Source organism: Dama dama, chromosome 26 (assembly GCF_033118175.1).
Source record: "Dama dama isolate Ldn47 chromosome 26, ASM3311817v1, whole genome shotgun sequence".
In the NCBI taxonomy this organism is placed as follows: Eukaryota; Metazoa; Chordata; class Mammalia; order Artiodactyla; family Cervidae; genus Dama; species Dama dama.
In genome coordinates this window covers 30884023-30898602 of record NC_083706.1, presented here as the reverse complement: position 1 = coordinate 30898602, position 14580 = coordinate 30884023, and the positions used below count along the sequence as shown (strand labels likewise).

Genomic DNA, 14580 nt, shown 5'->3' with positions numbered 1-14580 from the left:
GCTTCTTCTCTTGTTGCAGAGCATGCTCTAGGGCATTCAGGATTCAGTAGCTGTGGCATGTGGGCTCCATGGTTGCGGCTCTCAGGCTCTAGAGCAGAGGCTCAATAGTTGTGGGCTTAACTGCTCTGTATGGGATCTTCCTGGACCTGGGATCGAACCTGTGTCTCCTGCACTGGCAGGCGGATTCTTTACTCCTGAGCCACCAGGGAAGCCCCCTGTAGTTATCTCTTGTCACTACAAGCGATGTTATGTTTTCAAGCCTCCTCAGAATGATCAGTTCTGAGAGGGAATGGCCACAGCAAGCAGTGAACCCAGAACTCTTAGCTAATACCTGAGGGAAGTATACTGAGTCGCAGCCAAGTCTGGTGGATAAAAGATCCACTGTTCTCGGCAGGAGAACAGTTTCCAGGGTGTTTCCATTACGGGCTTTTGATCGGGGCTGCCGGATTAAGTGAGGCCCTGGCACTGGCACCTGCCTGCTCGAGATGCTCCTGGATGACTGCCTCTCTCGCAGACCGGCGTGCAGACGTCCTCCCCCAGGGGCTGGCCAGCTGCAAGAGCTGGAGTCTTACTCCCCTGAACTGGGTGTCCATGCCGGGTCCAGGCTAACGCAGAGGAGCTATTCTGCACACTGCCATTTATCAAAAGCACTTTGAAGTGGTGATGACTATGGTCCTTACAAAGCACTCTCCATCCCCCTGCTGATGCTGGACCATCTGCCCTGTGTCCAGTCACCAGACAGGAGTTGGGCGTCAAAGCTAGGCCTGGGAGAACCTGCAGTCTCAGCTGTTAAGGTTCACCATGGGCAGGGAGGCAGTAGGACCTTCTGGCGGGTCTGTAGCTGAGGCACAGCCTAAAAGCATCCTCTGGAATCCTGCATGCTGTCAAGGGAGGGCCCCCACTATCAAATACCGGATGAAAAGGTTCTTTTTACGATTCCGTACCAAGTCCTTCCTTCAGAGAAATACAGTCCCAAGCCCCCATCCTGAACTAGAAGTCAAAGCTAGCACTGGAAGTAAGGCATTTTTCTGTGAAGGTCTGACCCCTGCTTTGGAACCTTCAAGCTGATGTTCTGCTGGAAACTCTTCCAACTGGGGGATCTCAGTAGGCTGCAGGTAGGAGAAGAAGGTGGAGGAAGTCAGCTTGCTACCGGGGTCTCAGGCAGCTAGCCCCGTCGATGACCCATCCCTTTAGGGTCGTGGCTGGATCACCATTATTTAGCGGAAGGCTGGATGTCATCAATCTGCTGTTCCAGAAAAGCAGGAGCTAACCTTAACCCAGTGTTTACTACGCCTGCACTGAAAGCTTTTTACATGGGTTCTAGTTTTCTTGTCTAACTGGCACAACCACACACTGAGATAGCGAGACAGGTGCCCTTAGCGTTGCTTTTACACAGAGAACACACACAAACTCAGGGAGGTATCCAAGGCAACCCTGCTGGGAGGCAGGAGAGCCAGGATTTATACCCAAACATAGTCAGTCTCTGGAGCCCACGCGCTCACCACCATGCTCAATGCCTTTATCTGTATATTGCTCTTGGGTTGAGATTTTTAAATTATTTTTTCTTTACAGGTTCTTATAGAGACCACCCTGTGTGTATGTGTGTGCTTCAGACCACTGTGTTTTGATGTTTCATTCTATCTAGAAAGGCCTGCTGAGTCTCTACTCTGGCTTCTGGATCCCCACTGAGAACACCCTTGACGTGGGTGGCCCATAGCAGTGTGAGTCTGCTGTTTGGGAATTGTTGGGCTGGCCAAAAAGTTAATTTGGTCAGTGAATCCGTTGTTCAATAAAGTTCTTGCTGAACATAAAAACTGTGTCCTTTATTTTTACGGAAACCCCAATGAGCTTTTTGACCACAACGAGAAACATAACAAATCCCTTCAGATTCTCATTCAAAAACCCTGTGAGGGTGATAAAGGCACCCTCCCTCTCAAAGTGAGCCTGGGAACCCCTGGTGGCCTGCCCAATCCTGAGGGTCCTGCAACAGCCTGTCTTCCTTCCCCACCTCCCTCCTCGGCAGCGGAAGGGCTAGGCAGTGAGTAACACACTGCATTTCCTGTCTTGTCCTTCATACAGCAAAGAACCAACAAGCATCCCACACGCCAATCCTGGTTCTTGCTCTGACCAAACACTACATTTGTCATTTTAAAAGCAAACCAGCGTGGGGTATCTAAAATAGTTACACTCCTAGAAACAGAGAGGAGAACGGCGATTGCTGGGGGGACAGGGGGAAGGGGAGATGGACAGTTACTCCTCAATGTGTATAAAGTCTCAGTTATGCACGATGAGCAAGTTCTAGACTCTGCCATACAACACTGCACTGTGGTTAATGTTATTGAGTTGTACACCTCAAAGTGTGTTAAGATCTCATGTTAACCGTTCTTACCACAGCTATTTTTAAAAAAAAAAACCCAAACCTACAAATGATAAGATCACTCCCTGGGTATATCTTAAAATTCAACTAAAAATACTGACAGGTATTCTATTTATTTAGTTATATACAGTGAAACATACAAATATGCTAATGAAAAATATTCTTTCTACCCACCTAAATACACATTTGAGAACTGATTTATATTATTGTGAGGGGTCAGCTCTCTACTTTTCTTTTGACTGACATGTAAAATGTTCTACCTGCTCAAAAATAATTTTCTCAATTTCAGTCAATGCCACACAATACCACTAAAGATCATGTATCAGTCATAAATCCTACTCATGATAATGTTCACCATGTATGAGGAGGGCTATATTAATTAGCATGATTGTGGCAATTATTCCACAATGTATATGCATATAGAAACATTGAACATTTTGCAGATTATACCTCAATGATGAGAAAAAGAGGAAAAAAAGAAAACATGTCCAAAGTGCTAAGCGTCTACCTGGTACACTCAGTAAATGGTAATCATTACAGTTTAAAAAAATAACCATGACTACTGAGAGCTAGGTTTTCTTTTTCTGGATAATTTCAGAATTCAGAATATCATTGGCTCATTGACGTCTGCATGTGTACTCTTGTCAAAACATATAAATCCTGAAGATATCCTTTTCAAGAGGTGGAAGGAAATTTATTTTAAGCACGCCTTTGGTATGATGCCATGTCCAAAAGCCAAAGTCATGAGCCAGACATTCAGGAAGCCAAGCTCTCTGTTGGACATACTCTTGGTCTTGGGAGTGCTGAAGGTACACATTACTCTAGGCTGCATACAGATAGAAAAGAGAAGGTTCCCCAACGATCGTTATAAAATGCGTTCATCAGAGTTTAGGAGACAGGGATGCAGTTGAATCAATAAACACCATCCCTAAATCTCATGCTCGTTTTTTTAAAACCGATTTTTTAAAAAGATCAAATCCTCTTCAATTAATCTTAGGAGAAATAGTGAGTGTAATACCTAGGTATAGCAGCGTCAGGAGAACCAGTACTGTTATTTCCACGGTTAAAGCCTCAAGTCAAGCAAACCAGAGCATGCAGAGCACTGACGGAGTGGCCCACATAGCCTGCTTCCCACAGATCAACTCCTTAGTGAAAATTCCCCACAGTAATGATCAATCAGAGAAGGGCTCACCCCACTGCTGCAGCTCAGCTCCACCCCCGCATTTCTCCCGGGTGGGGGTAAAGCAGCTGGGAGCAGACAGCACAAACAAGCACCTCGAGGGTCAAGGGGAGCGAGTTCTTACCTCCGCGATCTTCAGCACTGCACTACCATTCAGGTCAAAGGTTGGAGTGTAGGTGATGCAGAGTAAAACCTTTAACAGCCGCGAAGGAGGGGAGGAAGAAAAAGATAAGGGGTTAGAATTCTAAACTTCCATTTCACATGCCACGTATGCAGTCTTGTTTTATGACTTTTTCGCTCTTTGTTTTATTTCATATGTTTGTTTCTATCCCACTCACTGCTCTCTAATTAGTGGTCACACATTGCCCAATAAAATAGAGACTAATAAAGTAAAGGCTGAAAACTTCTCCCCAAGGAAATAACTGTTCTGACTGGCCAGAGATGGCTTTCCTCATCAACTCCAGGAGGTCTGTCTAGTAATAAAGAAAATCAGGCTCAGTGCTAGGTCCTGAACATGAATTCCCTAAATTGATTTTCTAGTGTCATTACTATTGTCCTCATTTTACTGGTAAGGAAACTGAAGCTCAGAAGCATTAAATAAGCTGCCCAAAGTCACATAGGCACCAGCTGTAGAGCTGAATCTGACTGCGTGCCCTGCCCGACTATGTAATACTGTCTCTATATCTTTCTAGACTCAAGCGTCACTATATTTTTCTGTTCCCATCACCTTCTCAGATCCACATGGGATTAGACAGTCTTCTATGGGCACTTTCTTCTTTCTTGCTTTGCCTCCCTCAGAACACTACCTGGGGCTTATTTATTAGTTCCCCTATTCTCCAAGTTACACAGACAATGAGTTGATGACATTTACAAGATCTTTAAGGACCATTAAAAATTCCACTTTCTACTTGTAGAGCTATTAGGGACTAGATCAATAAAAGCTCAGGGCATTTTAAGAACTGCTTCTAATTTTGTAGATAAGAGGCTAGCCCCTCCCCTGTCCATTTGGCTTCTGATGGTACACATTATCTCGCAGGTGGTCCCAGACAAGAAACTGCTGGTGTCTGCTCCTCTATCCCCAAACCCTACAGCCATGTGTGGTCTGCAGCTTGGCTAGTCAGTGGCAGCCTCAGAGGAGGTTTCTCATCTGGTTCTCCCTAACTCATGAAAGAGCAACGAAGCCTGGCATATTTGCCTAGATCAGGACACACTGCTCGTCAGCACATCAAGAAGCACAACTGTCCCATGGAACAAAGAACCTCTCCTAATCTCTCAGTCTTAGTTACTAGCCAGGCCAGCCCCAGGAACAGTCACACCTTGAAAGAAAGCAAATAGGTATATAATTAAAGAAGGAAAAAGGGAATTCTTGCCAATTTTAGTCACAAGCTTGGATAACTTCACTGTGGGTCTGCTCCTCCATCTTTTGCTCCTTAAGGCACCTGATAGCTGAGAGTCAACTCCAGATAAAAAGCATCTGAAAGCCACACTGGCTGAGAAAGAGGCATTGTGGGAAATACTACCCCGTGGCCTCATGGGAAAAGGCTTTCTTTTGTGTGATGACCATCTTTTGGGGGTCGGGGTCTGGTATGCAAGAGGGGATGAAAGCTGAGGACAGCAATGCCATGAGGTCCTAATTTGGCCCGGGGAGAGGCCATGTCTTTTAGTGTCTCTGTACGTGACGGTACCTCTGCCTGACGCCCTCCTGTCCTCCACTCCTCCCATGCTTGTTCCTCACGTGGGTCATCTGGTGGCTTCTTTGCAGTCTCTGCTCAAATGTCACCCCCTCAGGCATGTGGCCCCCCCCGAACACACTCTCTGCAATGGCCTCTCACGCACCTCCTTGTTTCACTTGCTTCAGAGCAAGCACGAGTTTCATAAATTACTGGTTATAATCTTTCCATCAGACTCTAACATCCACTGGGTATCTGAAAGGTCCTCAAAGCTTTCTCATATGAGGCTTTCTTACTATGATTTCTTGCTGCCTTGAATGGCTTCTCTTTCTCGAGATATTTCTTTTTTCTATGCCATGTTTCATGGCGGGTAAGTAGGGGGTATGAGAGAGTGCCTGGTGGAAGTGGTGGTATGGGGAGGTAAATTGGCCCATCTGGGCTCTTGGCTTTTTAACTATTTACAATGGAATATTACTTAGACATAAAAAGAATGAAATAAGGACATCTGCAACATGGATGAACCTACAGACCGTCATATTGAGTGAAGTAAGTCAGAGAAAGATAAATATTATATGACATCACTTATATGTAGAATCTAAAGAAATGGTAGAAATGAATCTATTTACAAAACAGAAGCTGAATCACAGATGTTGAAAATAAATTTGTGGTTACTGAGGGGAGAGAGGGGGGAGGGATATATTGGGAGACCGGGACTGACATATATATATACACACTACTATATATAGAATAGATAATTTATTTAATAAGGACCAACCAAATAGCACAGGGAACTCTATTCAATATCCTGTAATGACTTATATGGGAACAGAATCTAAAAAATAGTGAATGCGGATGTATAACTGGCTCACTGTGCGGTACAACACTGTAAATCACTATACTCCAATAAAAAAATTAATTAAGAAACAAAAAATAATGTTATTCACAGGACCAACAATCAACTTCCTGCCTTCCATTGCTCTGTGCATTCAGACAAGGTGCACAAGGGTAGATCTGGAAAGAAGTCTTCAAAAATCAAGCCAGTTTTTTGTGAGCAGGAGCTGCTTTTTACAACAGTGGCTGGAGGAAGGGGGAGCAGAGTCTATGGTTAGGTCTTCAGGAAGTTCACTGAGTTGGCATATTTGCTAATCAAGCTGATCAGGTGAACAAGGAGACTTGACTCTCTCTGCCACAGAGAAGCCAGCAAGTGTAGAGGGAGGCCCTTTGAAACAGTCTGAAGGAAGCTGAGGACCCCTGCACCCAGTCAAGGCTGATCCTGTTCAAAAGATCTTTGGAAAAAGGCTCTTCACACCTAATGTCTGGCCACTAAAAACCAAAGACTCACTGAATTCTATGCAAAAACTAAAAACAAGAAAAATAATGAAAGTGAAGCACGTTAATGAAGCTGGCTCCTTAAGCTCATGCAGCCTGCTTTGCTGGAAGCAGAGCAGGTTTTAACTCCAGGACTGATGGTGCCCCTGACCCCCATGACATAGAGACAAGATATGTAGAGTTCCAGTGTCTAGCAAGGATGAGGCAGCAGACAGAAGTGACTTGTTGAAAATGATACGTGGAGAAACCCAATGCCTGCAAGCACTAATTCACTGGATTCAAACACAGACCGGGTGTAGGAAATTTAGGGCAACAGCAAATTAATTTAAATTGTCTGCCTTCCACTGCATAATGAAAGGGTAAGTAGTTTAGATTCATATTCTGAGCACGTTGGCCTCAAGGCAAACAGGAGCACCTAAATATTGAGGGCAATTCCGTTAAAAATACATCCCTCACAGGGTCATTAAAGCATATTGACTACATTATCACTGAACAGCAGGAACTTGAGTGATAGGCGGTGTCTTGCAATCTAGCTTGCTGGTACTGCCTCCATAAAGAAGCCAAGGGGATGTGGAAAGCAGGCAGAGGGAAAACCTTCCATAAAAAGGGAAAGATCCTTACAAAGGCTAATAAAAATCCCAATAATTAAAAAACAATAATTGAATGGCTACTATGTACAAGAAACAATTCTTCAAATAAAAACGTGCATAGAAACACTGGAGAAAAAAGACTAGACTGGAAAGGAGAATGAGAAGCTGATTTACTGCAAGCCCTGGGCACGAGTGATAAGAATCTGGAAATGTAGCCACGTGAGGAACAGAGAGAGAAGTGGACTGGTAGAACAAGATCACAGGTATGTGCCTCTGATCAGGAAAACCCTGGATTAATTCTCTCCCAAGGGCACCTTATCATCAAGATTAAAGTTTTTCCATCAGGCTCATACTGCCTTGTGATTGTAATCATAACAGAGCAGGGGCTGGGATGTTAGGGTTAAAACATAAGTGTCTTAGTAACATGATTGTGGCATGTGATTTAATATTTAATTGCTGTGACTTTGCCTATGTCCTCTAGCTCTTTATCTTTAAAATTTCCATCCTACCTCATAAGAATATTTAGAAGAAAAAATTAATTGACTTTTTTTTTTAAAGAGTACATTCAATATATGTATCTCCAGGATGTTTTCTCATAGAGATTAATAAACAAGTCTCCATCTGATGGAACTCATGGCAGCCATTTCAATGTAAATTACATACATTTTAAGTAAAAAAAAAAAAAAAAAAAATCGATCATCCACATTCAAAATCATAAATCTTTCCTACTATATATCACTGCCCCCATTCCTACAGTCCAAAGCCCTCATTGTGTGATCCAGCTCCACTTCCTCTCTCCTTAGTGTTTTCTTTCAGGTCCCAAATCAATTCAAGGAATATTCGCCAAGGTTCTAATTACTGTGGGGTCACAATACAAAGAAAGCACCATTTTTACCATAAAAAAAAAAACTCACAACCTACTGGGCAAATGAATGCTTGTACAACTATACTTAATGGCTGACTTATTAAGTGCTACTGCAACCATGAGGTATGTAATAGTTTTGAAGGTTAGAAGACATCTCAGCTTTGGAGAACAGAATCACAGATGAGATACTGTGAGCAAAGCACTGATGCAGGAGAGAAAAGGGAGGGACAGATGTACCAAGCAAAGGAAATGGTGAGAATAAAGGAATGAGATGTGAAGACAGAGGCTGGAGATGATGCTAAAAGGTTAGCAGGAACCTTACTACACATCAACTTAAATGCCCCTTTTAAGTGTTTTGCACATATTATTTTAGTGCTGGTCAGGACAACAAATCACAACTAAAACTAGATGTACTGAGGGAAACTGGAAATTGGGGTGATAAAGCAAACAATATGACACAGATGAATTAAAGACAGATCCTAGTCATTCCAATGGCAATGAATTGACTGGAGTGCATTTGATGAAGGAATGCAGGGAATTCACAAAAAGAAGGCAATGGTCACTCATACATGACAATCTGGGTGCCATCCAACCACTGTTCTGCCCACTGACTCTCTTCTGATTCTAGTCAAGCTGGTTGAAATCTCTCATATTCCCCTATATTTCATAAAGCTTTATATACTAATGAAGTAACATGCTTTAGAGAAGATAAACCTTGTTCAAGAATCCATCACATGAAACATTACAGGTATGATCATCCCAGAATGGGTAGAAAGCACAAAAGGCTTATTCCATAGCATTTATCTGGAGAAGTTTAGATACACCACTTAAAATCTGCATGCCTTCTGCATCTCCCACTAATACAAGCTCCTTAGTAGTGAGGTCTGACTTTCTGATGCCCACCATGTTTATAGCACCATGTAGGGCTCTGGGAGGTGTGGGGAGTTCCAGTCTACGCTCAATCCCTCCTGCGCATTGTCCACAGGAGTAACCAGCCTCATGGAGTTTCAGCGGGACTTGCATCTGTGTGCCTACCCATTACTGTAAAATGTGTCGAGAGTGTGATAAGACAGCTTGGCGGCACAGAAGGAAATTGTTCTGAGAATCCAAACGTCAGATCCAGGTGGTATGACTGGCAAAATCCAGGCGGTGTGACTGTGACAGCTTGTGCAACCACATAGCTAATAATATTAGAGTCTCAGATGACCTGGTTAGGGCAATGAGAATTTAGGGAGCCCCCATTCAGGATGTCCAGCTATTTGGCAGGACCCCAGGCAGGACAGGGAGAAAATCACCTCTGCAAACTAGAGGGCATCTCTGATGAGACTTATAGAACACCTGTCACTCTCTGCTCTGAGAAATGATTTTTTTTTTTTTTTTGCATTCAATATAGTAATGGGTAATATGTACCATTTCTGGGTCCAAGAGCTCATTGCTGTTAAAGCTGTATATGAGTACTCTACAGGACCATTTCCAGGGGATGCAGAAGTAAAGAAATGATTCTTAAAGTTACTGGATAGCAACTGCATGCCACTTCACCTCTACCTTGGGCTGCCATTCTTTCATCACATAAATACTCACTGAGGTTGATGAATGGTTAGAGACAGCATTAGGTGTTGGGTGCATAGGAGTAAATTTAAAAAAGATATCTTCATGATCCCTGAGCTCCATAAAGCTAACATCTGGTTCTGAAGACAGTAACAAAATAAGGGATTACAATAAATTGTGAGGAGTTGTTATAACTGGGAAAATACACTGTATTGTGAAAAGCATTATCAGGGTCTAACAATATAGTACACTTGTAATGCTATACTCATCTTTAATGGAACTCTAAATTTAACATGTTGTAATCAACAACCTCAGATACGCAGAAGATACCACCCTAATGGCAGAAAGCGAAGAGAAACTAAAGAGCCTCTTGAAGAAGAAGAAAGAGGATAGTGAAAAAGCTGGCTTAAAACTCAACACTGAAAAACTAAGATCATGGCCTCCAGTCCCATCACTTCATGGCAAACAGATGGGAAGCAAATGGAAATAGTGGCAGATTTTATTTTCTTGGGCTCCAAAATCACTGCTGACAGTGACTGCAGCCATGGAATTAAAAGACACTTGCTCCTTGGAAGAAAAGCTATGACAAATCTAGACAATATATTAAAAAGCAGAGACATCACTTTGCTGTCAAAGGTCAGAATAGTCAAAACTATAGTTTTTCCAGTAGTCATGTATGGTTGTGAGAACTGGACCATAAAGAAGGCTGAGCACTGAAGAACTGATGCTTATGAACTGTGATGTTGGAGAAGACTCTTGAGAGTCCCTTGGACAGTAAGGAGACCCAACCAGTCCATCCTAAAAGAGATCAGTCCTGAATATTCATTGGAAGGACTGATGCTGAAGCTCCAGTACTTTGGTCACCTGATATGAAGAGCTGACTCATTGGAAAGGACTCTGATGCTGGGAAAGATTGAGGGCAAAAGGACAAGAAAGCAACAGAGGATGAGATGGTTGGTTGGATAGCATCATCGACTCAATGGACATGGGTTTGAGCAAACTCCAGGGGACAGTAAAGGACAGGTAAGCCTGGCATCCCGCAGTCCATGAGGTTGCAAAGAATCGGACATGACTTAGCAATTGAACAACAACAATGCATATAATTAAGGAATGAAAAACAGGGAGGAAGACAAGGAGACCACTGAGAAGTGAGTTTGTTTGGGAGAGTCAACCTACTAAGGCACACCAGAACAGGGAGGCATGCTGAGTGAACAAGGGATCTTCTTTCCCTTTTTCTTAAGCCATTAAAATACACATAAGTGCTTAATTTATACATATATACTTTAAGGTGATGGTAGTTTCACTTTTCCAAATATCAGATGTTATTTATAAGTCAAACCAAGTAACCTACTGTAGCTCAAAAAAGTAACTCAGAATTTGAGTGCAGCCCACAGAGGCCTTATCCTTCCCTCGCTTGGAGAGAACTCTGGAAACCCTTGATGCCAGGCACATTTCAAACCCCAGCTCTGGTTCTGGCTAAAAATTTAGCTGTGTTACTTAATGTACATTGCCTTCTGGACTATCATGTATATTGGCTTGAAAATTCATACACTTAAACATATTTGCATAATTCCTTTTCTTGAGAAACAGCCCAGTTCTTTTTTTTTTTTTTACTCTGTCAAATTCAGCAAAAACAAAGGTGGAAAATTCAGTGACAAGGACAGGAATACTGACATCAAATGCCTTTCTCTTGGGTGCAGGGCTTGTCCACCTCCTAGGAACATAGCCTGATGAGTATGAACTGCTTAGAAGTGTACCCCAGCCATGAATAGAAACAGATTCTTTCCCTCACAGTCCACGTACAAACAACAAAGCAGGCTCAGTCTTCTGCAGACAGCAGAAGGCAGAATACACATCTTTAGAGTGAGCGGGGTCAGGTGCCACGAAAGTCAACAGATAATTTTAGAGGACATCTTCTTATCACCTAAATTTAAAATGTGGATGCCAAAGATACACATTTTCTTTTCGTATCTTGATCAAAGTTGCTCAGCCTCAGCACTATTGACATTTTGGGACTGTCCTGTGGCTGTTTAGCAGCATCACTGGCCCTCACTCTCCAGATGGCAGTGACTCTCTCTTCCCTAATTGTGACACCAAAAATGTCTCCAGACATGGTCAAATATCCCCTAGGAGACAAAATGTTCCCCTGTTGGGAACCACTCTTAGGTCACTGATACCCATGCCTTGTGGATGCAACTGAGAATTCCTACATCACTCTGCTCCAAAAGCCTCAGATCTAGAATGCAGAGCTTTCAGAGAGGACCTAGGGTGAGCCACTAAGCCTTCACTGGGCTTCAGAGATCCTGGATTGAAGAGAACAATGGAGGAGCTGAGCCATGACCCCAGTCTTTTTTTTCCCCACTTTTCTAAGGGTTTTATCTTTATATATATATATATATATATTTTTTTTTTTTTTTTTTAATTGAAGTGTGGTTGACTTACAATGCTTCAGGGGCACAGCAACCCCAATCTTTATTTTGATCCAAAGACAATGAATCAAATTATTTTAGTGTATGGAAATTCTACCACTTACAACTTAAATTGATTTTTTGGGCTGGCCAAAAAGTTCATTTGGGTTTTTCTGCACCATCTTATGGAAAATCCTGAATGAACATTTTGGCCAACCCTTTAGGCTGAGGTGGCAAGTAATTACAGAAATCACTTTCTGGCTCAATTTACCCCAATTCTGGCAAACAGCTATTCTAAGAGTTTTTGTCTTTTTTTAGTCAACGGATTTTTCTAGAGCTCATGACTTCCCAGTTTGGAAAACACTGCAAATTACTAATTGGTTTATGATCAGTCTTGAGTTCATTTTGGTCTTTATTTGTTGCCACAAGTTTATTATTCATTATATACATCAGATGGGCCCTTTGCACCTAATTCTAGGACATACTATACCAGTGATATCCACATGTAAATATTAAATTATGATGAACTTAGCTAATTTGCTTGAACAAATAATCAAACCATTCTTATTCTTATCTTCTCTTCTAAACTCTCTTCCTTGGCAAACACATAACTCTTAGCTTACTCCTTGGAAGGAAAGCTATGACAAACCTAGACAGTGTATTAAAAAGCAGAGACATCACTTTGATGTCAAAGATCCAAATAGTCAAAGTTATGGTTTTTCCAGTAGTCATGTATGGATGTGAGAGTTGGACCATAAACAAAGCTGAGCATGAAAGAATTTATGCTTTCAAACTGTTGCTGGAGAAGATTCTTGAGAGTCCTTTCGTCAGCAAGGAGAGATCAAAGCAGTCAATGCTAAAGGAGATCAACTCTGAATATTCACTGGAAGGATAGCTGCTGACCTTCAATACTTTGACTACCTGTTGCAAAGAGCTGACTCACTGGAAAAGACCCTGAGGCTGGGAAAGACTGAAGACAAAAGAAGTAGAGGGCAGCAGAGGATGAGATAGGTAGACAGTATCACTGACTCAAAGGACATGAATTTGAGCAAACTCCGGGAGATAGTTAAGGACAGGGAAGCCTGGAGTGCCCTGGGTTGCAAAGAGTCAGACACAACTTAGCAACTGAACAATAACAGAAGTCTCACAAATGTATTTTTAGAGCCAAGATTCTCCCAAGTTTCAAACCTTAACTTCAGCTTGTAAACATCAGCAATGAATATATGCAATTTCATGAAAATCACATCAAGCACACTAAGCCTCTAATATGGTAAACAGCTAACACTTCTTCCTGCTTTGAAATTCTTAATTATGCAACCATTAAAATTATCTGTGAGGGGATAAATATAACCATGTGGGAAATGCTTATAATCTAGAGTGAAAAGCAAGAAATAAAATCCTACATACACAATGAATATAACTGTAAACATATAAATAGATATGATTAGAAGTGAATATACGAAAGTTAGTCACAGTGATGAGATCTACATTGAATGTTTTCTATTTTGGAAAGCCTGTAAGGTGAAACTCCTTGTATTTATTCTTTTAAAATATTACAATTCTTTGATATCTGACAATATGAACTCACCATCTCTTTCCTAAGTTAACTCCTTAAAACCTATCATTTGACCAGAAACTTGGCTCCTGGTTGTAATCATTGAATTTTCCCCTTTTCACCAACTCACCAGCTATACCACTGATCGTCACCTCTGACTTGGCTCTGCCTCTTCTCTGAGCATCCTGCAAAACCCCTTCCTGTTCCCCCCACCTTCAATATCTAACACCTCTGAACATGTCAATCTCCTGCTTACTCTGAATACTCTCCCATCTCTATGGACGATCAGCCGCTTACTCTAACCAGACCTTCTAGAATCTGCTTCCACCTCCTTTTCAAACTCATCCACCGCTATTCCTCACTAATCCGTTTCCACCCTGTGTTTTTCCATCTCCATGACTTTCTTTTCAAGAATGCCTACTCTCCTAATATAACTGATAGGAATTCCAAGCACCTTTCAAAGTCCAAATCAAGGAGTATCCCTTCCTTGAAATGCTGATCTGTTCAGCTGAATATGGGTTCTCATTCTGAATTTTCCTGTTGAACTTTTCTTCTGCTGTAACACACACATGGAATTCTCCAGGCAAGAATAGTGGAGTGGGTTGCCATTTCCTACTCCAGGGGCTCTTCCCGACCCAGGGATCAAACCTGGGTCTCCCACACTGCAGGCAGATTCTTTACTGTCTGAGCCAAAAGGGGAGCCGATATAACACACATAGCTATCTTGAATTATGGCAACTGTGTACATCTTTATCTTTTTTTTAAATTAGATTTATAAATTCTTGTCTTGGTTTTGCTCTTAATTCTATAAGGTTTTATATACTGTTGGTAATGAAAATATATTCACAGTGAAATAAATTAAAAAATCCAATGAACTATTTTTTCTAGTTTAACTGTAACAAATTTATTTTGACCTAATTCCAAAGCTAGATTTTTAAGAAGTGAACTTCATGACTGTGTTTCAGATAACACATTTACACCTCCTTTTCTCTTTTCCTCTAGGAGTCTCCACAGAAAGGGTGCCTCGTCTCAGATCATCTGCCCATATACACATGAGG

General features: G+C 41.9%; 1 protein-coding gene across 1 annotated transcript in view; it reads right to left on the bottom strand.

The window, feature by feature from the left end:
• Positions 1-14580, bottom strand: part of ARFGEF3 (ARFGEF family member 3) — a 177133-nt gene that overhangs the window by 103017 nt on the left and 59536 nt on the right. Inside the window, exon 5 of the mRNA XM_061130506.1 lies at positions 3682-3750. Within this exon, the coding sequence (XP_060986489.1) occupies positions 3682-3750 (69 nt within the window). The remainder of the gene's footprint in view (positions 1-3681; positions 3751-14580) is intronic.